The sequence below is a fragment of the Prinia subflava genome, chromosome 3, assembly GCF_021018805.1.
Source record: "Prinia subflava isolate CZ2003 ecotype Zambia chromosome 3, Cam_Psub_1.2, whole genome shotgun sequence".
NCBI lineage: Eukaryota > Metazoa > Chordata > Aves > Passeriformes > Cisticolidae > Prinia > Prinia subflava.
The window spans coordinates 65672485-65699788 of NC_086249.1; the positions used below are offsets into that span (position 1 = coordinate 65672485).

Genomic DNA, 27304 nt, shown 5'->3' on the forward strand with positions numbered 1-27304 from the left:
AGGAATGATTTCTTAGCATTTTCCCCATATGTCTTTCTTTCTTTTCAGCGTTTTCATTTATACAATTTATCCTATATTATCAAAATAGTGAGTACATCCTTCAAGACCAAAACTTAAACATGCCAGTAGAGTGCTGTTTATTGCCACAAAAACATTTGCCTTATGGTGTTGTCTCTTTTCTTTTTTATCATCTACTGAATAGACAGGTTTTTGGGCTTCACTGTTTCTTTCTGTACTGTTAGATGATGAGCCAGCTATGCACCACTGTGCCTAAGAAATGCCAACAGTTTACCACTGATAGAACTTTCTGTTCTTCTGAGAATATCCAGGTTTGCATGTAAACACTTATGAACTGAAAGAAGAACATATGTAGGTTTCCCTCAGCTGCCAGTACTTTGCATTTGTAGTGCAAATTTGCTCACATTAGATTTTGACATTCGTAATTCTGCATTCTCACCATGCCAATGTAAATAAACACATGGACAATCACCTAATTCCTGAGAAAGAGCAAGTTCTCAGAAAATAAATGTTCTTATTTCTGTGTAAAAGCAAGTCTCTGCTTTTCTGCTAAGCTTTATATCAAGGTTAACACATAATTTACAGGGAGAAATAAATGAAATTAAAAATATTGTCTAACTTCGAGACTTTTTTACAGAACTGGTTGTCAAAATGACAACACAAATGTATTTTTTTCTCTGTACTGACTGAGACATAATTTAGTAGTTCTGGTGATCTAGCATGATTCCCACTGCAGGAAAGGAGTGTCAAGGAAGCTTTGGGAACTTCTTAAACTGTGTGGGGTTCCCTACAGTACTCTTGCACTATACCTGGGGAGATGTTCTTCTCTTAACTAACAGGACTTGCATGTGTTTGAGTGTTTGTTGAGTGTGTTCCCAGAGAAAAAATGTAATTGAGTACCTCACAAATTGTATGGGCTCACAAACCATCAAGAAATGAAATCATAACCTTCTCAAGTGCTGTGTATTCAAGCTGGGCAATAGAAGTTTCTTTTCAGATATGTTTTAAGAGAACATAGTCTCTCATTACCTTCCTGGTTGATAGCATGTTTTGTGGTTTTAAATTTTAGTTTTAGTGTATTTAGAGGCTCTTTTTTCCCCTACCATTCATTTCTTCCTGAATGCTTATCAAAGTCCTCCTTCCAGTGAAGGAATTTGCAGTAAATACAAAGTAAATTGACTTTGTCATAATGCATTTAAGGGCACGAAGGAAATTATATTGAAAAATTATGTGGGTTTTTATTTTCTGTTTGACAATTAAAAATCATTTAAATACCCATTTTAATACACTGCAAACTGAACAGGTCTTCTACTCGCTACTTTTTTCTTTATAACTTTGGACCAGTATTAGCTTGTACTTTTTGCACTTGTATTCTTGACAAAAATGCTTTGATATGAATCTTTGCACTTTGCTCTGGGAAGATGGAAGTCTTCATAGATATAAGTTTATCATTTATGACACCGTCTCAAAAAATCCCAACTAATCTTTTATCTAAACACTTCTGAGAATTACCTGTCAATTAAATTGAAATAATCCAGATCCTCTAATGTGTAATGAATACAAAACTTTAGGTAGATAATATTTGAAAACTTCTTTGCAAGTATGATGCACTCATTTCTTTCAAGGACAGTGGGATTACACAAGAACAATAAAATAATTTTCAACATCAAAACAAGTTTTTGAATATTTATGAGACACGTTACATGGATAGAGGTGAGCCCAGTAGAGTACCACTTTAATAGACAGCTCGTTGTAGTCAGAAGTAAAAAAGTTTAAAAAGCATTGAAAATGTTCAGATCTGCCTATTATTTAAATGTATTGCTTAGAATGAATTGCAGACCAGTCCCAAGTGAATATACAAACTGTTGGTGTTTTCTGAAAGAAAAATGGAAACAGCACCATGAGTCAGAAAGGTAACTTTTCCAAGGTGGCATAAGAAGCAAAATGCATATGGAAAATATTTGTGCAGAAGGGGATTCATAATGCTTCAGATCTTGAAAACTGGTAAGAGAAAAAGATTTTCAGTCTTTCAGGACTTTCAGGTTTTCAGGTCCTGCCAATCATCATATCTGAAGTCTGTTCTACAGAATTGATCTGAAGATACAGAACAGAAAACTCTTTTCTTTCTATTTGCATTAAATATTACTCAGTAAAAAAATAAAGTGTACTGGGAAGAAAAATACCTCTATTTTCTCCTATCAATTCTTGATGAAACTTGTAACATTGTCCCCTGAAGGTTTTCTGCCACGACATAATACCAAAACCTGTATGTTTGTTACCAGCTGACACCAGCATGTAAATCTTTGCATCTTGTTAAGACACTCTCCTTACCATGGACTGACAGTGAAAACGCCTGTCTTTATTTTAATTTCTCCGAGGTGTACAATTATGATCATGGAAAAGCAATTTTAGTTTGCAGCAGTACTTAAGTATATTATTTTAAAATACTGTAGGATGAACTGTAGTGTTTTTTCCCACATCTTTTATGAAGACCTAGTTGCTTCAACTGTAATTTAACTGCTCAGTTGCTTGGGGGGGTGTCTGGAGATGGATTTTTTTTGGGTGTCTGTCTAAAATAGAGCTTTAATTCATATTTTTAATGTTCCAGCTTGCTACCCTTAGGTGACTTATAATTTTAAAACACTAATTGTCCTTGAACTTAGCCCATGTGGCAGATTTCAGTGAGACTGAATAGTCAGTTTTGAAGATTGAAGGCGTATGTAGGTACAGCAATATGAATAAGGAAGACTGGATATAAAGATTTTATTGTATATTTGAAGTTGTATGTCTTTGATTTTGTTATTGTGGTACACTGATAAATAGCAATACAGATTTAAGTGCAACTGAAGGCACAAGCATCAGTCATTAAAGTCAAAATATCTGAATGAGATTGTTTAAATGAATTCTAGAAATCAGGGATGCTACACATTACATCTAGAAAAATATCACCACATTTTTTTACTTTTCATTGTTTCAAAAAAAAGGCTAAATTTTGTATGAAGAGTTATCTGCTAGCTCTTCTTCAATGATTTCACTTCTCTTTTTCACACTCCATATGTCTGGTTTGTCACCCGTATGCAGCAATACAAGCTTGCTGTTATCCTCTTTTGGCTGGGTTTTGGCGTGAAAAAAAAAATGCTAATTGACATAACCTCTTCAAAGTTGCTGTAGAAGCAAGGGTTCCGTGGAAAAATACTAATGTATTGCATTCACAGCAAAGCTGTGCAGCACTGGGCAAAATCTTGAAAGCATAACTACCAGCTACAACGTGTTTGTGGGGGTGTGTGCTGCAGAGTGAACCTGCAGGAAGGACAACTGTTGCTCCCTGGAGATCTCCAAGTGTAAAAAGCTTCTTTAAGAGCCAAACCCTTCATCCTGACACTGGATTGTACTTTCTTAAGAACCATGTCTGATTTGGGAAGTTCTAGAAGACAGGGAGATATTTTCTGATTGCCTGCCTGGCTTAACCAGAAAACTGCTAACCAAAGGGGCTGATCTACAGCCCCAAAGAATGTGGTATAGTCAAGCTCATACTCACATTACCTCTTCAGGAGCAGAAACTGCCTACATGATCCCACACTTCATATTCTTTAACCTTCATTCTTCTGTGGTCCCATAATAAGGTAACGCTGTGGCATTATTAGTGCATTTATTCGGGTGACATTATTTCAGTTCAGAGCATCTGAAAAAATGTGAGGTTTTGTTCTGTCTAAATAATTAGTGTGATTTGCTTTTATATTCTATTTTAGTTGAGAGCTTATGAAAATTAAAATAACAATGATATGGTTCTTTTTGGACAAATGTTACATTATTTATGCCCTCATTATTAATACACTTTGACTGTCTCTCTCTTTTCATTTCCCTTTCTTTCAGTCCCCATTTCCTTCTCATATTTCAAAAGCACTAGACCTTTGTTTGACAATTTAATTACTCTATCTAAAATCAAACTGAGATAATCTAAGGGTTGCAGTCCTGTCCTGGGTCACAGATGAGCCTCATAGTTATGCAAACTTAAGCATTGAGTAAGTGGGTAAGTAAAGAAAGTATGACGTTTGACTGTTTTTGACCTTTTTTTTTTTTTTTTTTTTTTGAGGATTGTGGGATCATTCAAACTTGCAAAAGGGCAATTTAGGCAGATCACAGCTGAAGATTATATTAGACTTCATGAAACAAAAGGGGTGAACTTTGTTCAGTTCTGAGCACCAGAAATAAAGTACAAAAATGATCATGCCATGCCATGGGGACATTTAATAAAGTAAGATGCAGTCACTCAGGGCCATCACTGTCATTGTATTTCTTTGATCAGTCCCATTTCCATGGGTGTGAATGTTGTTCCCTGTAGTACTTCTACTTTTCTAATTAATCTGTTCTGATGATACAGCCCCTTGTAAAGGGTATTCTGCAACATTCAGAGAACTGATTTGCTCGTAAAAGAAGTGACACAATTTCAGTTTGATCATTTTGTATTTTGAGTGTGCCTTGTCAAACAAGTCTTAGATGCTGTCTCAACTCTGAGTGTTGTATCAAATTTGCATTAAATCACTGCTTGCTGCTTCTCTTTGCAGTCTGTACTCACAGATCTTCAGCTTGACATGAAGTATGCAGCATCTACCTTAAAAAATGCAGGGAGCTCAGTTCTTTATCTTCACTCTAGAATTCATTCCTTAATGAATTACTTATTACTTATTTTTTCTTCATAGATCTACTATATTGCAAATCAACTTAAAAATATTGTGGGACCTTACAGGATTCTGTCACTAGCATATGTGCTTACGTCTTTATTATTATAGGGCTACCATTTTTAAAATCTTTTGAACAGAATTTTATGTTAGTAGTAATAGTAATAATAGTTTCAGATTGTTATAGGAACTTCAGCAGGAACTTAATCACACAGGATTTCTAGTTTCTTGCTCTGGAAGCTCTTAAATATCACTTGGATGAAGAAGACAGTAAAGGTGCTAATTTGCTGTTTTCTTAGAAATCTTCAATATCAATACATTAAGGTTGTCTCAACTGATTTATCATCTGATTGTGAGTAAATAGTCACATTTATAGGTTGTAATAGGGAAAATTCATCAAGGACTATGATCATTTGATACATGAATCATACTACTTCATTGTATACCAAATACAACTTTAACTATAAGCCAGCATGTTTATATCCTGTTTGTCCAAATTATGAGTGTGGAGCTTGTGATCATACCCAAATTGTCCTGTTTTTGGAGTTGTATAAAAGGAAAATCAATAATTCAAAAATCAATCTATGAATAATAATACAATTATAAACTCCAAATATCAATAACAAATACATTTTCCAGCAACTTGTCCTAATTGTAGTGGCGTGTTGATGAGTTCTTTATATTTTATAAGTTTTTCTGAGTTCTTTGTAAGATGGTTTGTTCCTTGTACCCCCATTTTCCCTTCCTGATAGTCCTCTGTACCGCCCCCAAGAAAAGGGGTGTCTCCAAAAAGGCAAAATAGGTTCGGGTAGAGCAGTCCTTGGCAGGTGGGGAGGCTCTGCCTGACCCCTCAGATAAGCCCCCTTGGCCTTACTCGGCGGGCTCCTCCCTTCATTCTCCGCCATCGCCTGCCGCTTGCCCCCTGTGCCCTCGGCGTTTCTCGGGCACCGAGCCCCGCTGGATCGGCCGGGCCTGCGCTGCTCGCCGGCCGCGCCTGCTGCTGGCCCCGCGTCTGAGCCGGCCTGGGCAGGGCGGGACCGCCTCCTGAGAGGCACCTGCGACACTAATGAATCGGCAGTTTTTATGGAGTAAGGACTTCAGGTGTGTAAGTCATCACATAGAGGTTAGTGGTACTTTCAGATGCAAAAGACTGTCGTCATCATCATTTAAGAGTTTATGTTTGATGTTGTGTGTAGCTTTCATTTTTTAGGAAGTAATGTTATTCTGTGGTAGTTACTTTATGAGTTGTCAGATACTAGTGAATTATTAAATGACAGCAAAGAGTAGCCTAGATAGCTGTTTTGTGACTTGCTTTTAATTAGTTTTTGTGCAGTTTTAGAACTTGGTCTGAGACTGTGCAGCATGAATTTTGTATGATAACTCCATTAAGATAGAATTTAGCTTTTGTGTTGGGTTTTCTTGGCCAGGTTTTGGTAGCAGGGGTGCTCCAGGAGTGGATTCTGTGAGAGGCTGCCTGAAGCTTCCCTCATGTCCAGAGGAGCCAATACCAGTCGGGTCCAGGATAGACACTCTGCTGGCCAAGGCTGAGTCAATCAGGAAGGATGGCAGGACCTCTGTGGTAACATAGGAAAGAAGGGGGAAAAAATTTTTTTGTGCAGTTGTAATGGGCCCCAGAGAATAGCAGAGTGAGAACATGTGACAGGAACAGTTCTGCAGGCACCAAGATCAGTGCAGAAGGAAGGGCAGGAGGTGCTGCAGGTGCTGGAGCTGAGGTTCCCCTGCAGCCCATGGTTCAGACCATGGAGAGGCAGCTGAGCCCCTGCAGCCCATGGAGGTCCATGGGGATACAGAGGTCCATCCTCAGCCCGTGGAGGAGACCCACACAGAATGCTCAAAAGGTGTCCATGGCTGCCCAAAAGGAGGTTGTGAACCTGTGGGAGGCCAGTGCTGGAGCACAGTCCTAGCAGGGGTCTCTGGACCCATCTCCTTGCACTGCTGGGGGGAGGAGGTAGAGCTGGGAAAGAGGGAGAGGTTAGGGGAAAGTGTGTTTATAATATATTTTACTTCTCATTAACCTACTCTGATTTTGTTAGCGATCAATTCAGTTGATACCCCCAGGCTGAGTCTGTTTTGCCCATACTGGCAACCTGTGAGTCCTGTCCCTATCTCTGCTCATAAACCCTCCCTTGTCCGCTTGCAGGGCGGAGTGATAGGGCAGTCTTGGTGTCTGGCATCCAGCCAGGGTCAACCCACCACAGCTCTAGATACTTTGTAACTATATTATGAGGAGAAGGCTAAATCTATTTAAATGTGCTGTATAGATTTTCAAAAGCTTTCTGTTCTGTGGAAGGGGGCTTGGAGTGTTCCTAAAGTGATGTTAAAAGAATGCTAGTAGTAATCTGAGTCTCCCTTTAGGACATTAATCTTTTAACAGTAGAATCAGCGAAGATTGGCATTGATAATTCAATCACTCAAGTAGTTGAATTTACATTTGGCAGAAAATTGTTGGAAACATCTCCACCAAGGGCTCAAAACTACTCTTGCAGTTCAGCAACTGCTGTCACTGAATGGACATAGAAAATAGCCATAAACTTTAAAAGAATATTCATTAAACATAATACTCATGAGGCATTTTGTGAGCTGCACCACATTAATTACACTGCTTAGAAATTGCCTTGAAATAGACTTTTTTTGTAGAAAACAGTAGACAAGAAAAAACTTTTACAAAAGCTTTGATATTTTCTGTTTAATCAAGATATAAAGAATTTGCTTTTCCTTTTTTGCACATAGCTTTTAGTGAAGTTAATAGCACCTGCATTGCATTGTTCCTCGTTATAAACCTATAAATCTCCTTCAGAAACATAAAATGCTGTGAAACCTGTCAACTGGTAGTATATTGTATTTATTAGGATCATGAATCCCTAATTTGTAATTTAGAAAAGTGCCAGCTCAGTGAAGAGGTTATTTACTGGCAGGTGTGTATATTTTGTTCATGATTTTTTCAAAAACCATTCTGACTTGCTGATGACTTCTTTTGCAGAATGTAATTTGTTGCCTTATCTCATAAGTCCTCTATAAGCAGACTGATCTTGATACTTTTTGTCACAGAAGCAACCACTCCAGTTTTTCAGAGAATGGCTTTCAACAGTTTCACAAGAAGAAAAAAATGTTTTTGTCACCCACGCTTTTAATTGCATGTACAGTGTCATGCAAGTGTTCATAACTTGTCCATACTATTTCCAGTTTGTGTAAATCACCACCTCAGAGCAAAGTTCCATCTCCTGGGTCTCCTTATTGCCCATGAATCAAACCAGGAAACAGAGACTTCGCAGGTTGACATTCAAGAATTGTGACACAGTTTTGCATAACTTAAAACACATGTGGAAATGGCAGTGAGTGCAGATCTTTTAGATGCTTTGCACATTTTACTATAACTTTTTCTCCTTGGTAATTGCAGACATTACCTTTACTTGCAGACATTTACTCTGTGAAGACTGAGAAAGACAATTTGATGTTTTTCTATGTGTAGTTTACTAGATGTATTCCTTAACTGAAACTTGTCAGTCATCTTTTATGATGACTCCATTTGTGATATACAAGGAAAATAAAGTGTATATTACTTACTTTTGATAATCAGTAAAGACAATGATAAGGAAAAGGATAATGTGAGTTTTATTAGGACATTTTCTGTTTTAAATAATAATTGTAAGGACAGTAAAAGTCAATACTGTTGATGAAAATGTCAACTTTATAGACTTTAGAAATTACTAGAAACTAATACTTAAATAAATAGAAATAGACAGAACTATTTTCTTCTTTACAATTTTTTGCTAAGGTGAAAAAACCAACAGTATTCCAGGTCCAACATTTTAGGCATATATTACTCCAACAGAGCACAAGAAAGTGCTGTAATATATTTATTACTGCTGCTGTTGAGCTCGGGGTTGAAATACAGCTCATAGTTTATAACAAAAAACCCCAAAATATTACTCTTTCCTAAATGTGCATGATTCATATTGGAATTATGTACATGTTGACCCAGCTTTTACTTTACAGATTTATTCTTGCTGTTTGCAGAGATTTCTATAGATAATCACAGTCACTCCCTATTAGGGGTGTAAATGAGCACCACTTTTGCTCAGATGACACAATCATAGAGCCCCTTGGCAGGGCTGCAGGGCTCTAAAGAGGAGGAGAAGGGAGTGAAGGAAGGCAAGTTCAAGCTATTTAACCCAAGGCACCCAGGGGAGGCATTAGGCCCTTCCCCAGGCAATGAGAATTCCTTACTTTTAGACCATCAGAGATAATAATAAAACTTCATATCTGCATCTGCAATGCTGGCTTGCATGGATTGATGTATTTTATAGGGTTTTTTAAACAGTTTTTGGGATAAGATGAGCAGTCATTTGAGGTTTGTATAGACATCCTCAGAGACTTCCTTACATTTTTGTCTGTCATTACTGTGATACCTTAATTTGGCTCCATCCATGCAGCAACGGCCAGGGAATACTTTATTCTGTGTAGCTTCTGAGAGAAGGAACTCGGACAGGAATGTACTGAAGGTGATCTGAATTCAGACAAATGCCTTACAGTCTTATTTATACTAAAGGCAAAAAGCACAAAGGACACTGGCATAGTCTTTGCCAGCTTTCTTTCTGGCTCAATCTGCAATACATCTGAAAAAAATTTTCTCCAAGAGACAAGTACTCACTTTGGGTAATATCCGTCTGTGTTAGGTCAGCCAAAGTACACAGAGTAAATAGTACCGAAGAGTGCCTAGTATTCTTTATAAGAAATAGCCCGTTTAATCATAACGAAGAAGAATTATTAAGCTTCTTCAAGGAAAATATGATGCCTGTCAAACCCTGAAGATTATGTTCCTTTAATAAATAAATTTAAGTTTGGTTATTTTTTCAGGTATTTTGGGTTTTTATTTTAATAGCTACAAATTAATGGGAGGTTGGTCACTGCTGTGGCTGCCAGTCAAAAGCTGTGATTTATACTGAAGAAATGGGCCCCCAAAAAAAGGTATATTAAGAAGGTAAAAGTAATTCTCGAAAGGATTAGTAAAACAAGTATAGCTTGTTACTTTATTCTTCTATATTTAAATGCTTTGATTAAGTCTATAAAAGTGCACTGAAACCTTTTAATTTACAGTCAAAGTTGTCCATTCAAAAATGTGATTATGTAAGAGAAGACTAGACACAGATAGGGGATTTCCTTTCAAGATGATCTTTAATCATAAAGGTCAAACATTCAGCATTAAAACACCTGAAGAAACATTCAGTTATTGATTTTTGAAGGACCCTTACCAAGTATCGCAGTCCATAGAGGGTGTCGAGAGAAGCACAATAATAAAAAAAGCTAAAAAGAAATTGTTCAGGTTTGTTTTGTGTCTGAATCTGGGGGGAAAAAAAAACCAAAACCAAAGCAAAACCAAAACAAAAACTCCCACATGAACAAAAAAACAAAATGCCCACTCTGTAGGGCTAACAATAGATTCAATCTCAAACCCTGTTGGGAATAGTGGAAGAGGGAAATTGTTGTGGCTAAGCTGCTATCCTCTCAAAAGCTTTCTTTTTCCTTTTGGCAGTGATTACTGTGGCTGGATGATACTATGGAAGCATAGTTTCTGTTAATTAGGGTGATCTAAAAGTTTTTTCAGAGCAAATGGTGTTCTGCTGGAAAATATTGATTATAAAAACACCATGACACAGTAAACAGGTTTTTCTGTTACACTGCAGAGCTGCCTACATTCCCAAGCTTGCAGCATCAGCAGTGCAGGACACACCTGCCCTGTGTCCTCCTTCAAGCTGGGAAACCACTCAAAGTCAAGGACGATGTCATGCCTGCTCTGCCAGGACCTCTGAAGTACCCTTCTCAAATTCATTGCTAGAATGATAGAATCATTATGTTGGAAAAGACCATGAAGAGAGACCAACTGATAACTCAGCACTGCCAAGGCCACCAATAAGCCATGTCCCTAAGAGCCACATCTGCACATCTTTTAAATATCTCCAGGGATGGTGACTCTAGAATTATTTGGGGCAGCTAGTTACAGGGCTTGACAAGACTTTCCATGAAGAAATTTTTCCTAATATCCTGTCTAAACCTACCCTGGCACAACTTAGGGCCATTTCCACTTGTCCTGTCACTTGTTACCTGGGGGAAAGACACCAACCTTCACCTTGTTCTATCCTCCTTTCAGGCAGTTGTAGAGAGTCTACCCCGAGCCTCCTTTTCTCCAGGCTAAAAAGCCCCAGCCCCCTCAGCAGCTTCTCACAGAACTTGTGCTCTAGACTCTTCACCAGTTCTGTTGCCCTTCTCTGGACACACTCCAGGATCTCAAAGTCTTAGATATTTACAAATTGTAGCATCCCTTTTTGTAGTGTCTTTTTCCTGAGGAACTGAGAAAGAGATTAGGCTGGAAAATATTTCAATAAAGAGCTTATGGCACAGGCACCAAAGTCTTACCACTGGTGTATCCATTACAGTGTATGACTTATGACCAACTCAACATTTATCATGTTTGTCTTCCTGAGCTGTTTCTGTGACTGGCATTTCAGGAAAGCATGTTATCATTAATCAAAAGACAAAACACCTAGATTAATCTGTTTAGTGGTAGCACAAAAAGGTTTCATTGGGCTGATTGAATCCCTGTGAATAAGACAAGAGCACTTTGATTAATGACTCTTAAACAGTTGTTGTAAAGTTTAGTATTTTAGAAAAATGGATTTTATGCGTGACAATACAGTGATTAGCAAGGGATCTGCACAGCCTTAAAATACACTTGGCAGTTCAATCAAATGCCATGACTGTATCTCATTCAGCTTTAAGCTTTGATGTATGTATATTAGAAATGGTATAACTCCCTAAAGGACTGGTTTGGGCAGTACAGCATACTCAGTCCCAGGAAGCTAAGTCCATCAGGTTCTCTTACTGCAACACTATTTTGGTAGGTATATGACCTAAGTGGTGTAAATCTGGCTGATACACCGTGTGCTACAATCACATCTTTGGATTTCAGTTTTACATGAAGAATGTTGATTAAAATCTTTATAAATACATGAATGTGTACAATCTCATCCTGCTATCTTAATCATAATTCTTCTGAGGGTGGATTAAATTTAAAGCCTGCCTTGCATTGTTTTTTATGGTCATGGCAAAGCAATATGCTGCTTGTATTCTACTTCTCACCATAATGGTAATAAGATATTTCTGCTATTATAGTAGGGGACATAATAAACAGCAAAAATCAATGGAGGAGGAGCGTGAGTTGGCCACTGTTCCCAGGTGGTAGCGTGCTTTGAAATCAGAAGATTGCAGCCACATAGCCAGTGAGATGATGAAACTATCAGTGCTGAATCACAGCCTTGCTTTACTGTCCACAAGGCACTGAGCACAAAGCCAGGAATACAAAGGCAACTAAAGATTCTTCTCACAAACCGTGCTATCAAAAAACAATTTGTCTGACTGTGTACGCTTGGAAAATAAAATGATCCTGAGTGTTGGAGAAGTGGTACTGCCTCTAGTAGTTTAGTCAGGAATACTCAAGGGACTTCAGTTCTTTCTTTAGCATCTGTATAGTCTTAGTCTGAACAAGTTAGCCTTGGCCTCAGCTTCAGTAACTTATTACTGAAATCTTCCCAAGGACAACAGGGTCAGGGCTTCTTGTAAATGAATGTTCCCTGTGGGACCTGTAATGAAGAGACTGTTAACTAATTATCAGTCCGTTTGGAAGGCATTCATTTTTTAATTGACCTCAAAGAATTCTAGGAACAAAAAGAATCTGAGCAAAAATGATTTGAGTCCAGGCAAACAAATGAGTCAGTTTCTTTCTTGGGGTAGTTGCACAGATTTATTGGAGTCCACCAGACATGTTTTCAGGTTCAAAATTCCTTTGATTAAAATTTGGAGAGCTGTGTCTGATGGCACGATCTGTGTGTTACAGACAGGTTTCCCTCCCTTCCTCCAGCTGTCATTTTCTGTGCAAATATTGCTCCTGTCATCACTTGTCAGGCCAATATTACGATGGAATTAATTTAAAACATAATCTGTTTCCTTTTAGTTTGAGTAGGAAAGTTCAGTCTGTGACTTGAATGTCAGGTGCAGTTTTACAGAGGCTGCTTGCAGGGCTGTTATACCCCACAGAGAAAATAATTACAAAGTCAGAAGGAGCCTTAGGACTTTTTGGATAGAGAGCAGGGTTTTGTCCAACAAAATGATATTTTAATTTTTCCTATTTGAATATTGCCTGAAATGCTAAAACTCATGTTTCCAATTTATTTTTAACTGCTAAATAAGTTAATGCAGAAAACATGATAGTTCTGTTTGAGTGTTTTTTTTTAAATTGAAGATGATTGTTAGTCAAGTTCTTCTCCAGCACTATCTTAGCAGATGTGGCAGAATGGTGTAAGTGTATTGGAGAAGTATAGCTTTCTCTAACAGAAAATTAATAATGTGATCATTAAGAGCTTCCTGTACTTCTGATTTCTCCAGAGAGCTTAAATTGAAAACTTAAAGAAGTAGTTATTCAGAAACATCATCACCCATACTGAAAATGATCCAAATCTCAAAACAATGGGCAAGGGTTAAAGTTGAATGAGGGTTTTCTTTTAACTCTGTTTATCATGGTTTTAAATACTCTTTTAAAATAATAAAAAAATACAGGAAACTGGGTGCGAAATGTTAACTTAGAAACAGAAGACAAGTGGTTCCAGTCCTTTATAATTCTGAGAAGTAGGAAGTTCTGACGTACCTAATGGCAGAACCACTGAAGAGCCCACTTTGAAAGGAGTGCTGGCAGATCATCTGGTCTCAGGTGCTGAGGGAAAGGGAGACTAGATGGGGTTAACTAACACCCTATCCAATCAAATCTTGAAAACCTCCAGCAATGAGGCATCCATCATGTCCCTGGGAAGGTTGCCCAGTGACTGATTGTTGTCACTTTAAGAAATGTTTTTCTAATGCCAAGGTAAAACTTCTCCTGGTACTATATGTATCTTTTGACCCTTGTCTTCTCCATGTGAGTCCTTGTGAAGAGAGAGGCACCATCCTCTTTGTACTTTCCCTTTAAGTATTGTAATATCTCGATTGAGTGTCTCCCGAGCCTTCTCTTTCTCCAGGGGTAAAAAAACTGACTCTTTCAGTCTTCCCTTACACAGCAGGTTCTCCAGTGTTTTGATCATCTTGGTGTTGTTCCTTTGGACCCTCTCCAGTCTGCATCTTTCCTGACTTGTGGGGCCCAGAATGGGGCATGGTGCTCCAGCCTGACAAGCACTGAGTGTAGTGGGATGATTATGTCTCTACCTCTGCTAGTGATGTCCCTGGGGATGCAGCCCAGGATCAGATTTACATCTGCTGTTGCAGGGTATTGTTGACTCCTGTTGGCTGGGTGTCCTCTAGCAGCCCCCATCCTTTTCAGCCAGGCGGCTCCCCAGCCACACAGGTGTCAACGTGTACCAGGCTCTTCGGCTGTTCTCTTCCAGGTGCAGGACTAGATACTTGTCTTTTCTAAAGTCCATACTGTTAATAAATTCCACTGCTTTCTCCACAAGTGGCTGCATATGGGCAGGTCTGAAGCAAGTATTTCAAGTTTAAAAGAGCACAGCTAATGACAAAGCCAAATGACATCAATATAACCTGCGAGATGAGGAACGTGGAGCTATCTTCTTTTAGGCTCTGTTGATGCATACAAGGTGATCAAGTTTGAAAGCACACCTTTAATTTACCCCTTTTATTTAATAATTTTTATTCATTGCTGGATTTATGAAGCAGGGCGATGACTATTTCTGTTCTCCCCAGTCATACAGTTAGCCCTACCATTCTGTGAACAGACCACTGTCAGGATTTTAAATTTATGATTAGGATAGGAACTATAAAATTTTGACTGCCTGAGAAAGAATTGCTTCCAAAATTGCTAAGCTTGCAACATGAGCCATAAAAAATTCTTCCTGATGTTAAATATGTTATGTGATAACACTTCCATTTAATAATGTAGCCAAGGTGTTCAGGAAATCTGGTGGTTAAATTGTTAATGGCCATGTTATATTCCATAGGGTTTACTGATCCTTCAGACTGTATCTTCTGCAAGTAGTTACCACGCTCAGATCAGTTCCAGCATTTTGATACACAGTAAGAGCATTTATTCAGCTTGAGAGCTGTAAGTTGCGATTTTTTAAAGACTTCTGAGTTTTGTAGCACGTTTTAAGGACACCAAACAGCAATACATCTGAATATAAAACAAGTTCTTTATAAATTGCTTTATCACACTTCAAAGAAGCATTGCTAGCAGGATTGCCAATTTCAACTGCAAAACTTGCCAATTTGGATCATGTGAAGGCAGGTGTGAGATTACAGCTGTAATAAAACTGAAATTGAATACTGGTAGCTGAATTTGTAGTAGGCAATTGATTTGATTTATATAACATAAGCCACATGAGGAGAGATATGTAGGTCAGCATCTTCAGCTGGAAACAGTGGTTAGAAGAGTTGTGGTAGGTCGCTGGGAATATTGAGTTAATAGCTGTTCAGCCTGGCAGAATGCTGGTGCAGTATAACTACATTTGTGTCAAACTTGTTTGGGGAGACACCATTTCCAGCAAGGAAAAACTAGTCAGGAATAACCAATGCCACTTGTGCCATAAAAATCGTTGCTAAGTTTAGCATAAGAACCTAGACCATATGGAGTTTCCCAGGGCAAGAATGGGTACATTAGTTATGAGCACATTTTCAGCCTGCAAAATACTTGAGGTATGTAAATACACAAATTAGTGATTAAACTCTTTCTATGGTAATAGAACAATGTTTTACAAAATGCAAATGGTAAATGATCCAATTCAAAAAATCAAAGGAAGCACAATCAAATTAGCCTGGAGAATTATTTCCAATACAAACACCCTCTCAGGTCACAGATTTGCACAAAAGAAGAAAAAAATCCAAAATAAAGCACACACCCCTTAATTAAAAATATCCAAACTAACAACACAACCAAACCAAACCAAACCAAACCAAAACAAAAAAAAACCCTCAAACAAACAGAACAAAACAAAACAAACCCACCAAAAACCCAACAAAAAAACCCCAACAAACAAACCCCCTACTTTTATGTTGAGCAGTGTGTCCTTTTTGGTTTTTTGACAAGGAATGAACTACTGAGCTGGCAATTCTGACATTTGATGGAAGTTTGATAAAAACAAGCACAAAATGAGAATCATGCTTTTAAAAAGGAAAAAAAGGATTAAGCATACAGAAATTACTTTGTCAGAGAGTTTCCATTTGCCATTCCCAGGAAAGTACATGAGCTTTTGTCCAAGTTATAAACTTCTAGAAAGTGCAGTCGTGGTCAGTATAAACATTGCAGGGCTTATGAGCAAAAATTTCTAAAAACTTTATTTCTACAAAATTAACTTGAACATCTTAGGCATACAAAGACTCCATTGTGTGGACCAGTGGAAAATGCTTTTGCTTTATCTGTAGTCTGGCCTGATCCTCCAGTGCAGGAAAGAGAAGGAAGCAAAAATCTCAGAACAGAATATGAAGAGTAGCACAATATTTCCATTATTATTTCTTTCTACAGAAATGCAGGGAATATATGGACAGGGAGGATAGAAGAACTAGAAATGTGTTTTGAAAAAAGTTCATTATTGTAAAACAAAATTTTTGTGATGATGGTGGGTGACAAGTATAGATTATTTAGGGAAGACATTTGTTGGGAGAAAAAAGCAGTGGGGTCATGAGTTAATGTAGAAGTCGTGAGTGTTTCTGATAAATGTGAATTCCTAGAGTCAAGAGCCTCCTGAATGAAGGAATAACTAGTGAATTAAAAGGAAGAAACTTAATAATACATGTATAAGAAGACAACGCAGTAGGAATCTGAAGGAGTTTGTAGCAATCAAAGTGAGAAATACTTGTAGCAAAGCAAAACTAAGACTCTAAATTAATTAGAGAAACAAAACATTACTATTTCTCCAAAAATGGCTGTTCAATAGAATTTTATTTGTCATAACACTCAGCATAATACAGTCTCTTAAAAAATTTAGACTCATGGCTGTTACTTACTAAGCACAGTGCCATGATGACTACCATTAGTCCAGCTTATAGCCTGACAATTCTGAAAAAGAGCCAGGCAAAAAAGAATAAGGACTTTAGATTAAGAGAGGAAAGAAAAGCGAATTTTATAAAAATTCTTAGCTGCAATGGCACTAGAGGACATTATCATAATAAAAAGCATAAACTACCACTCTGACTGGAACTTGGAAAGTAGGTATTTTCAATAAAGAAAAACCCCTGGATTTATTGAGAAAAGGGGTTCCAGACATTATGGATGGGATATTTTTTTATTTAATCAAGCACACAGCACTGTTTCTAATGACACAATATTTCAGCTTTACTTGTCTTTCTGACATCTAATAAAAACTCACATTACTGATACTGAAATAACCTTTATTGTTTCATGTTATGGTACCTCCCTTACCTGTTGAATACTTGCAGTTTAATGAGACAGAGATGTAGAGGGTAAGGCAAACATTAGTTTGCCACTATCTTTTATGTTTGACAGCAGCTGGCTCACCAGTCCCTGTATGTGTTGTTTATGGCTTAGATGTGTGACTTTGAGGATGGAGAGGAATTAATTTCTTGTGGTGGGAGGGTGTAGCAGACATGGGAAGCAATCCTTACGCTAATTTGATGGTCATGGGATATAATTTTTTCCCAGGTTTATACAAAGTTTTATATCATGGTTCATTTGGAACTTGACTGGGACTTGTAGGTAATACTGCCATACAGTAACTGGTAATAACAAAATGGTGGTTTCTGAAGATGTATAGCTGTGAGCTTTTAAAAAGTCTTGAGACTGCTAAAAGAAACCTCATGACATTACAATTCATATATTAGGAACTCTTGCAGAAAAAAACAAATTAAGATGGGGTGAGGAGTCAGGGCTGAGGAATAAGTAAATTTCAAATTAAAATACTTCATTCAAGAACTGAAACACAAATTGAAATAAGGTGAGGGCAAACTCAAGACAATGTTTATTCTAAGCATGTGCAAACCTCTTTTTGATGCTGTCTTCAAAATGATGCAGCAGTTAAATGTATTATACCCCTGGGGAGCATAAAACTTAGGGCCTGGTTCTCCTCACTACATAATAAGAATGGTGAAAAGCAGCCTTAAAGTAGGTATAAATTGCATTTAAGTCTTCTTTATGGCTCAGCAGTGGTAGAAAGGAGCCTCGATATAAATGAGAATCAGATCCCCAGTATTTATTTAACCCTTGGGCTTTGTATATCATTTTATTTGCACCTTTAAGAGATTTGCAGAGGGATTTTTAATCAGGATTTGGTGTACAGAAAGCTAAATGTTTTCATTGCCTTACAAGTAACTTTAATCATACAGGCAGATCATTCTTTTTATTTCTCAAGAGGAAATGGTAGGATTTTCTGCCTTTGTACAAACCAAGCTAAATGTTTCTGACACCCTTAGTACAGTGTCAATTGGAAATTCACATTTTATGTAATAACAGACCATTTTAATTTCATGAGCTGAAGAATTGGTTTCCATGTGCAAATTGTACTGAAGAAAGCAATATTGTCAGAAGAACTGGCAGAGTGCTTCAAGAGATAAATCTATTGAATTAAATAAGAGACTTTCGTTACCTTTTACATTGCATTTCCATATAACATAAGCATTAATTAAACTCTTTGTTGCTTTCTCCTATTCAGCAGAGCACTTGCTCAGTCTGACAAGAAATGCTGCCCAAGAAAACCTGTGCCACCCAAACATAATCATTAAAATACACTTAAGCAGAAGGGAAGGAAGCGGAGAAGGGAAGAATGTTTTGGTGCACTTGGGCAAACGGGACCCGTCTACAGAAATGTGTAATTTCTGTTCTTTAGGTTTTGACAACAAAGGCATAATTTCTGTTTTGCAATTTTTGACGTCTCCAATGACTTGCAATAGGTCATATCGCTTTGTATTTCTCCAGGCAATTTAAATACAAACAGAAAGCAAGCAATTGTTTTTCAAATTTTAAGTACCCTTCAGTAAATGTGGAAGGCTTCTTCAGAGCGGGAGAACACTTTGGGTGTGAGGCAGTTTTACTTCTTGAAATATCAAAACAACTGCAAAGTGTGTCTCCTCGCCCCTGCGAGGAATACCCAGCTATAGCAAAGTTGTTGGTACAAATTCAAGATGTTTCCTGTCAAGCTCTTTAAGTCAAGCCTTAAGAAGCACCTTGGGTAGCCCACCCAAACTGAAGAGCCATCACATATACTTGGTTCTGGCAAATTTCTGTCTGTATTCAGATATTTCTAATTCCTTCCTTTCTTGTGATTCCAGGGGAACATTTGAGAATCTGCCCTCAGGAATATACATGCTGCACCTCAGAAATGGAGGACAAGTTAAGCCAACAGAGCAAGCTGGAGTTTGAAAACTTGGTGGAGGAGACAAGTCACTTTGTACGCACGACTTTCGTATCCCGGCACAAGAAGTTTGACGGTAGGCTGGATATCATTTACTTATTTTCAAGGTTATGGGATTTAAAAGCCATAATATCCATAATATCCATAATAAATTCTAGTGCTCTTTTCTTTATGATTAGATACCACGTTTGCAGTTGTCAGTTTGGCTAAGGTAAGGGTTAATTTACAGCTGGCATGCTTATCAGCCTTGTGAGTATTGCCTTTAATTACAATGACATCAAGAATCAGACTGTTAAGTGCCTGCAGGCTTGGCTAATGTTGAAAAAAGAGATTAGATATGCATAGAGAGGTTTATAATTTTTGTCTCAGTTTCAAATGCAAAATTTAGGTTTGTAATTATGTTCACTGTTGCAAAATGAACTGTGGATCTCCCATGATTTTTTGTTATTGCAGAGCAGTATTTGTGTAGTCTGCCTTTTTATAGCCTTAAGGCTGTTGTTTTTTTCCTGCATAATTTTCTTGTGATGTACAGAGGCTCTAAGAGGGCTTTTGGCTTCCAAACACTAAGGCCTCAAGTTGTGTTTGAGAGAGATTATCATCCAAACCACTTAACCAGTACTGAACACATCTTTTCTACCTAGATAGAACAGAAAAGAGCAGTTTGAGGGTTTTATTTCCTTGTGATCAGCCTTTATAAGATCTTTTCAAGATCAAGGTTACGGTGTCACAATTTGCTAAGTTTGTCTTTGATAATGAACATAAGCTGTTTTTATGCAGCATTTCTGCATATGCGTAAGTTGAAAAGGGTCTGGCACTGAGAGGTGTAAATCAGCATTGCAAAGAGAATTGCAGAGTTGCATACAGGTGCAAAGCCTGCAAATTGGTGGGTAAAGCTGACTAACCCCTGATGATGGATCTTATGCACACTTTTAGGGGAATGGTGGAAGTGTTATCTCTGAAGCTAGAAGCTTGCTTCAAAACTCTTTGGTCTCCATTCAAAAAGAAGTGAATATGTCTCTAACTCCTTAGGGTAGTTCTGTATTATTATCCAATTAAAGATTTTTTCCCAGTATTGATTCTCTCTATGTGACACAGAAGCAAAAATGAATTACAAAAAACAAAGGAATGGAAAAAGTGTAATATGAGGATGAGCTGGAGGAAAGTCCCCTGCAGCTGATCAGATGTTAATGTAATTTAGAGAGTGTCCTTGGAAGGTGGGGATGACTCTGAACTGTGATGACTTCCCTTTTTAATGTAAAAGTGTAATTTTTTTACTGTAGTGGATTTTAAAAATATTACTTGTCTTCAAAGGTTCTAAAAAAATAAAAATCTAGAAGTTGTGTGTAGTTTTCCACAAGTATGCAAGCAGTACAGACATTTCAAACCATCTATGGCATAGACAGAGCTTTTTTTTTTTTTTTTAGAAGGAAACTGGGGTGATTGCTGGTGTTCAGTGACCATGCAGCACACTGAAAACACTGGGGTCATTGACAGACAGCACTTTGCTAATTCTCTGTCAACTTCAGGCCTTTCTGTATTGCATTGAACTTGAGGACATTACAGCTTTTTCAGTAATCTCAAGTTCTGTGTCTTAATACTGACGGTAAGGTATGGTTGAACATTCCTGATTGGGTGTAAATACTCCACTCTGGGATCTGCTCCACAGAAACTAAGGGAATAAAAAACTAACTTGCTTCTTCTATCTTATTATTGATGTTTTAAAGGGAATTTGAAATGTGATGTCTTATCAGAGAACATTTGAACTTTGTGTATGCTTTCAGGATTTCAATGCTCTTCTAAACCTATTCAAAATTTATTCACTTGTATGGAAAAACTGTTTCTTTCCAGAAGGGCAAAAACATTAATGGAAAAATATATTCACCTTACAGACTTCCAGTGTAAAATCAGCTAGATTTTTTGCAGTTTAAAATACGATGATGCTTTTCAATATAAAGAATTATTAAGATTGATAGCTAAGGTCTATGTTTTAAGTGTTCAAGTATAATCCATTTTTTTATTATTGTTGTTTAATTTGGTACTGTAATTACACAAAGGAATTCTGATACATGATTCTGCTATTTAATGCTAGTACACCACAAATAGCAAAACAGATACAGCCAATTGTGATGATTTTATGGAAGTTTAGCACAGTACCTGTGTTTGTCAAGAGCAGCACATGTAAGCACTAAAAGAATGTATGGATATCTAAGTAACGTTGAAATAGATATCAGTGTTGCTCCCTTGAGGAGTTAATTTTAACTATAGTTGCTGCCAAGCTCTTTTTTGTTCAGACATTCATATAATTTTGAGAACTGTTGAAAGAACATTAAAGGGATATCTTGTAGATTTTACAGGGATTTTTTAATGCTGTACTAGATGTCTTAGGGTAATGCTGAGTTTTGCAACATAAGATTTTCTGAGGTATGTGAACTCTTTTGAATTTTGATCTGACCTTCATAAGCCTTGCCTTTCTTAATTTGTTTTCTGCTCCGCAACCATATGCTTAAGCATAGATGGAATGATGTTATGGTTTCCATTTTGAGAGGCAATTTGAGATCTGTTTTCCTTTTCAGGATTTTTTCCCAGATTCCTATTCATGAACTAATCTAAAAGGAAACTCAGTGTGCTGTAAGTTGAACGTTGTCTGTTTAGCCCTTGATGAGCCAAGCATTCTTACCCTGAATCACAGAATCCAAGCATGGCTGAGATGTGATAGGGGTGGCTTTGTCATCCTCCTGCTCCAAGCAGGCTCAGCTATCACAGGTCACCCAGAATCATGTGCAGCCACATTTTTAATACCTCCATGGATAGAGACTGCACAGCATCTTTGAGCTACTTGAGCTACTTGTGCTACATCCTCACAATAAAGTGTTTTCTTGCACTTACATGGAATTTCCTGATTTGCTTTATTTTTCTTAGAGCGTACCCATTGCTGTCACTGGGCTGTATATCCCCCCACTAGATATTTATGCACTTTGATGAGATCTCCTGTGCCTTCTCTTCTCTGGGCTGAACAGTCCCAACTCTCTGTGCCTCTGCTTTTAGGATAGGTAGTCCAGTCCCCTCATCATCTTATTGCCCTTTGTTTGGATTGCACCAGTGCACCAGTTCTCTCTTGTACTGGGGAGTGCAGACCTGGGCCTAACTCTCCATCTATGCCCTTATCAATGCTGAGCTGAGATGAAGATTCCCTTCCCTCAGCTTGCTGGCAGTGTCCCTAATACTTTTTGTGTCAGTTTTATATTTTTGTTTCACCTGAAGTGTGGTACTTCTAAATCTCTACAAGAAAAAAATTCCTGTAATAATTGAAAGCAATAGAAGCTAAGGATGAAATTTGTAACAGAGAACTTTAGAAATTACTAGGTGATTTGGAACCATCTGTGATGAGAAAAATTATACCTTTCTTTTAACTGCCAGTCAGTTCTTGCATCCTAAAGCCCTTTATAAGCTTTCATTTCTTATTCATTTGTACTTCACAATTTTAAAGGGCTGTCACTGTATTGAGACTTTTGACTGATCCATTCTTCTAGACTCATTTATTCCCCATAGTATATGAGGTTCAAAGATCTCAGAACCAAAGCTCTGACACAATAATTTTTCATTCAGTTTCCACCTTCTAGACAAGTGGTGTTCATAAGTCACTACACAACATAATGCCAGCTGCTAGTTGTTTCTTGGCTGAGCCTTATGTGCAGATGTTTACATCTGCATTGCTGCCATCTGCATATTTGTCATTTGTCATTTGTATTGACATACTGGATGGTCATTTCAAGCAAAATCAGCATGTGGAATTTCACTAAAAGGTGTGTGAGGATCCATAGAATCTACTCCTAAGAATCTTGCCAAATAAATAAAGCTTTGACATGAGAAAAGTTCCTATGAAACAAGAAGTGCTCAATGATCCTAGCAAGAGTGCAATACCGGTTTTGGCAGTGGGACATACATACACTTCCAGACACTAGGAAAAGAAACAAGAAGCCTTTCCAGCAGATAGGAAACACAGGAAGTGAAGAATTCCAGCAGATATGAATTTTCCTCTTAATTCTAGGCTGTGTAAGACTAACCCATATAAGCAGACACATAATGGTCAGCTGTTTCCTATTCCTAACAACAGACAAGCAATCATGCTCCAGTTCTTGGACCTCTACTGTATACCTCAAAGCAGCTTAAAATATATTATGCTCCCAGTATAGCTGTAATAGTATCATCTTATTATCACCAGTTCCCTTGCATAGTGACATTGCTGAGCAGCTGTTTCACACACAAGCCAATTTCTTTTAAGTATTGCTCCATCAGCAAATGAAACCAGCCCGGCCGGAAGGTTTTGTCATGAATGTTAATGAGGAGACAAGTAGCTGCTCAGTGACATTTTCTCACTGATCCTTTGAATAAATATAGGGAAAAATATAACAAAGAGTTTTAATTTAAGCTAAATAGATCTGAACCTGATAAAAAACACTCTCTCCTCATTCTCATTAAAAATTACCCTAGCAGTCTTAGCAGTGGTGTTAAAAATGAAGGAATGTCGAAGAATAGCTGTCATGAACTTGAATGGATATGGATAGCCTTCAGCAGAATGTGTGAGGCATGATGCCTTTTAAGGAAAATAACCTGAATAGCCTAAGGACCAATCTGCAGCTGCATTGATCTATCATACAGTGCCATCATTCCCTGTGCTCCCTTTCTTTGCAGTCTAGGAGAACAGTGATCCATACCCATTAGTGACGCTCATATATATCTTACAGTCATTACCAGCAGTAGTGGTGTAAATTACAGGGCAGCAAAGAAAGTTTCACAGATGATCTCCCATAATCATACCTACAAGAATAGCTAACATCCCAGACACGCTGTATTCCCTTTTCTTGCACACTGTGTGAAAGAACTTGGAGAAAAATAGCAGGTTTGAATCTTTCCTTGATACTAGAGCTAAAAAAAAAAGTGTTTTGTGAAGTTGGTTTCCAACAAAGTCAGAACTTTTCAAAGGGATGAACTATTATGGCCAGGTATAACTCTCTCATTACACTTGGCAAAAAGAAGTGTGAAAAGTGAAATAATGGAGGTGCTTGAAGCTGGAATACACTGAAGTTCAGTTGCATGGCCAGTGTAAGTCTCTGCTCCCCCTTCCTCCTACTTTTGCTGTACAGCCTGCCAGCCTACCTTGAGCTATAGCTTATGCCTCTAAGCTCACTGACCTCTGTGGATTTCTGCAGAGGAGGGGGAATACAGCAACACAGGCCACTTGTACCTGGTGCTGTCATATTCAGCAGGCAAAGGATGGATTTCCAGCAGGATATTTTTTAATGCTTTACTTTCCATGTATCCAAAGCAAAAGGAAATGGTTTCCACATGAAGATTTTTGGCTTAGTTGTTTGGTTTCTGGAAGCAGGAAGTCTTCAAGGACTGCCTTTCCCACAGACCTGTTTGGGAAGCAGGAGGCTTCTCTGGCGTGTGGGAAACTTAAATAAATACATACTTATATTTTTCCAGTACTGTCATGTCTGAGGCTGCACCATACCAAAGCTAGATTACCAGATATTTTGGAGCTTCCTTCTGGGCAAGATAGTGGTGGCTTGTTTGTTTGTGTCTTGGTTTGGAAAGACAGGTATCTATCAGGGAAAACAGTAGTTTGCCTTGGAATGGAAAATGTAAAAACCCCCTCCCTCCAAATTATTACAATTTTGCAATTAGGAGCTTTCAGGCAAAAATATGGGGATAGGAATAAGAATAACAGTTCTTTACTAGGAATATTAAAAAATAAAATGCAGTAGTACAACAAACAAACAAACAAACAAAAGTCCCAGAAAATCCTGACAGAGTCAGAGACACTATTCTGTCGGTGTTGAAAGTCCAAATAAGTCTTCCTGGAGTAACAGATGATGTTCTGTGAAGTAGAGATAATCCTGTAGGGAAAGAAAAGGGTCCAGTGCTGGTGAGATCAGTCCAGCCTTCCTCCAAGAATTCAGTGGAAAACCAGCTGAACTGGTGTTTGGGATTGCTGGTTTTATCCTGGTGGAAAGGCTTTGGCTCCTCCCACTGGGTGGAGCAGCTCACAATGGAATGAGGTGATGTTATCAGTCATGTGAGAGGCCTTAAATGGCCCATTCACAGCTGATGTCCCTCAGAGGAGGATGGGTGGAGGAACAGATAAGAAGGCACTGCCTTGTCTGGCGTTATCAGGTGTCCCATTAACAGAAGGCATCCGCCCTCTCCCCCCCTAGAGTTACAAGAGATAAAGAACAATATCTCCCAACCGGTTCCAACAGATGAAAATAGAATACACATTTTTGGTTACATTTTTCAACCCAAGACTGTTTGTTTGTTTATTTTTACTTTGTTTCCTTTACAACATTTCAGTGTTGCTTTGCAACATGTTTCACATCAAATGCAAAATCCACTTCAGGACAGGTGGATTTTTAAAATCCACAACTGCTTGGCTGTAACAGTGCTAGCAGGGCCACAGTTTACATATAATTCATCTTGTGGTTTAACACACTACATAACTTCTGTGTTTGCCAAAATTCAGACCTTAGAGCAAATAGAAGGCTTAAAGAAATGGAGCATCCGTTGACTTGTAGCATGTAAAGGCTTGCAAGCCTTCTATGGACATCTGGCACAAATTTCTAAGCATTAAAGAGATTCTTAATAAGAGATTCCATACTTTAAACTTGACAGGAAACACAAATTTGAAAATAAAATATTCTATACCTGAGCTAATAAAAGCCTCAGAGAAACCTTTATTGCCTGCAAACAATTTTAGGCTCTAATCCTGTAAGATTTGCCCTGAGATTACTGTTTATCTATTTCACATATTATGTCAAAATTTGTGAACTACATTAAAGCAATTTTTTTTGTTTAATTGACCAAAAGAGGAGAGGTAACAAGCCTACAAAACTTGGATAGGAGTGATTTCCCTAGTAATAAGAACAGTTTCTGGTCAGGGATGCTAGTTCCTGTAACCTGGCCAAGTCCAGTACTGAAAGGCAACATTCTGAGATTGGACATCTTTTGCACACTCCCCACAGTTGGAAATGCACTTTCTGCATTTGGATGAGCTCTGCTCTTCCTCAGTTTCATTTCCTAAGTGCAGCTGGTCAGAGGAGCAGTAGTATCCTAACCAGCTGCATCAAATTGATGAAGCTGCAAAGCAAAGAGCAAGCTGTTACCCTGAGCTGGAGTGGGTGGGCATCAGCTACTCTCAAATAGAGCTCATTAGAAAGCATGTTGTCTAGGTAGCCAAATCCAGTCAGACTTTGAGAGGGCAGAGATATGGTGTTTTTCCCATGCAACACAAAGCAGAATTTGCCTTGCTGACAGTTTGATATCCATGATATTGAATGTTCCTGTAGGTTCCCTCAGTAGTCAACAGGGAATGAGGGGTGCAAGTCACATTAGTGTAAAGTTTACGCCTCAAATAGATCTGAAAAAATCTTTCCCTGGAGTACGTATTTCTCTATATGGATTAGAAAGGGTACTTAGTTATGACATGGATGCCTATACTTTGGACTTACTTACACATTTGTTCAGATAAATTCCACCCCAAGGAAAAGAATAAAGGAGTGAAACATCTAAAACACCTTTGAGGCTCTCTTCTGTGCTTTTTTTTTGCTCTTTTGCAGAAGTCATAGTCTTCTTTTTTTTTTTTTCTTTTTTTTTCTTTTTTTTTTCTTTTTTAGTATTCTGTAGGGGAAGAGACATTTGCAATACTGAGACAGGTAGGCATTATAGAGGTCAGTCAATATCTTATGCTGATTGAAAAAAACACTATCTTGTTGAATTCCAATGGCATTTAATCTTCAGTGAAGCTCTGAACAGTGTATGGTTTTAATATTTTATGATGAATTTTGTTTTCTAAGTGTCCAATCCTTTAAAACATCAACCCATAAGTAAAATTACTGCTTTACAAATACTAAACCCCCTGCCATTAAAGATGCTTCAGATGCATGTGGACAAGAATAGAATTAATAATAGACTCAGCCTCAAGTCCGTAATGCTGATGTATTCTTGCAATTGTCCAACGGAGAATCTCTTTCCCCCACATGATTCTTACTCTGATGGCAGGTGCTTACCTGTCACACAGCAAGGACAAAAATCATGCTGTGAGAATCAAAAATAACCACTGTACATAAAACCCAAGCTATGAAAAAAGGGTATTCATACATATTGTCAGCACTTTGGATAATAGGAACTGTAGCTTTATAATTTCTCATTTGTTGTCCTCAACCCTCA

General features: G+C 37.9%; 1 protein-coding gene across 1 annotated transcript in view; it reads left to right on the plus strand.

Moving 5' to 3' along the window:
- GPC6 (glypican 6) overlaps positions 1–27304 on the plus strand; it is a 727192-nt gene that overhangs the window by 203223 nt on the left and 496665 nt on the right. Inside the window, exon 2 of the mRNA XM_063392301.1 lies at positions 18996–19154. Coding sequence (XP_063248371.1) covers positions 18996–19154 — 159 coding nt within the window. The remainder of the gene's footprint in view (positions 1–18995; positions 19155–27304) is intronic.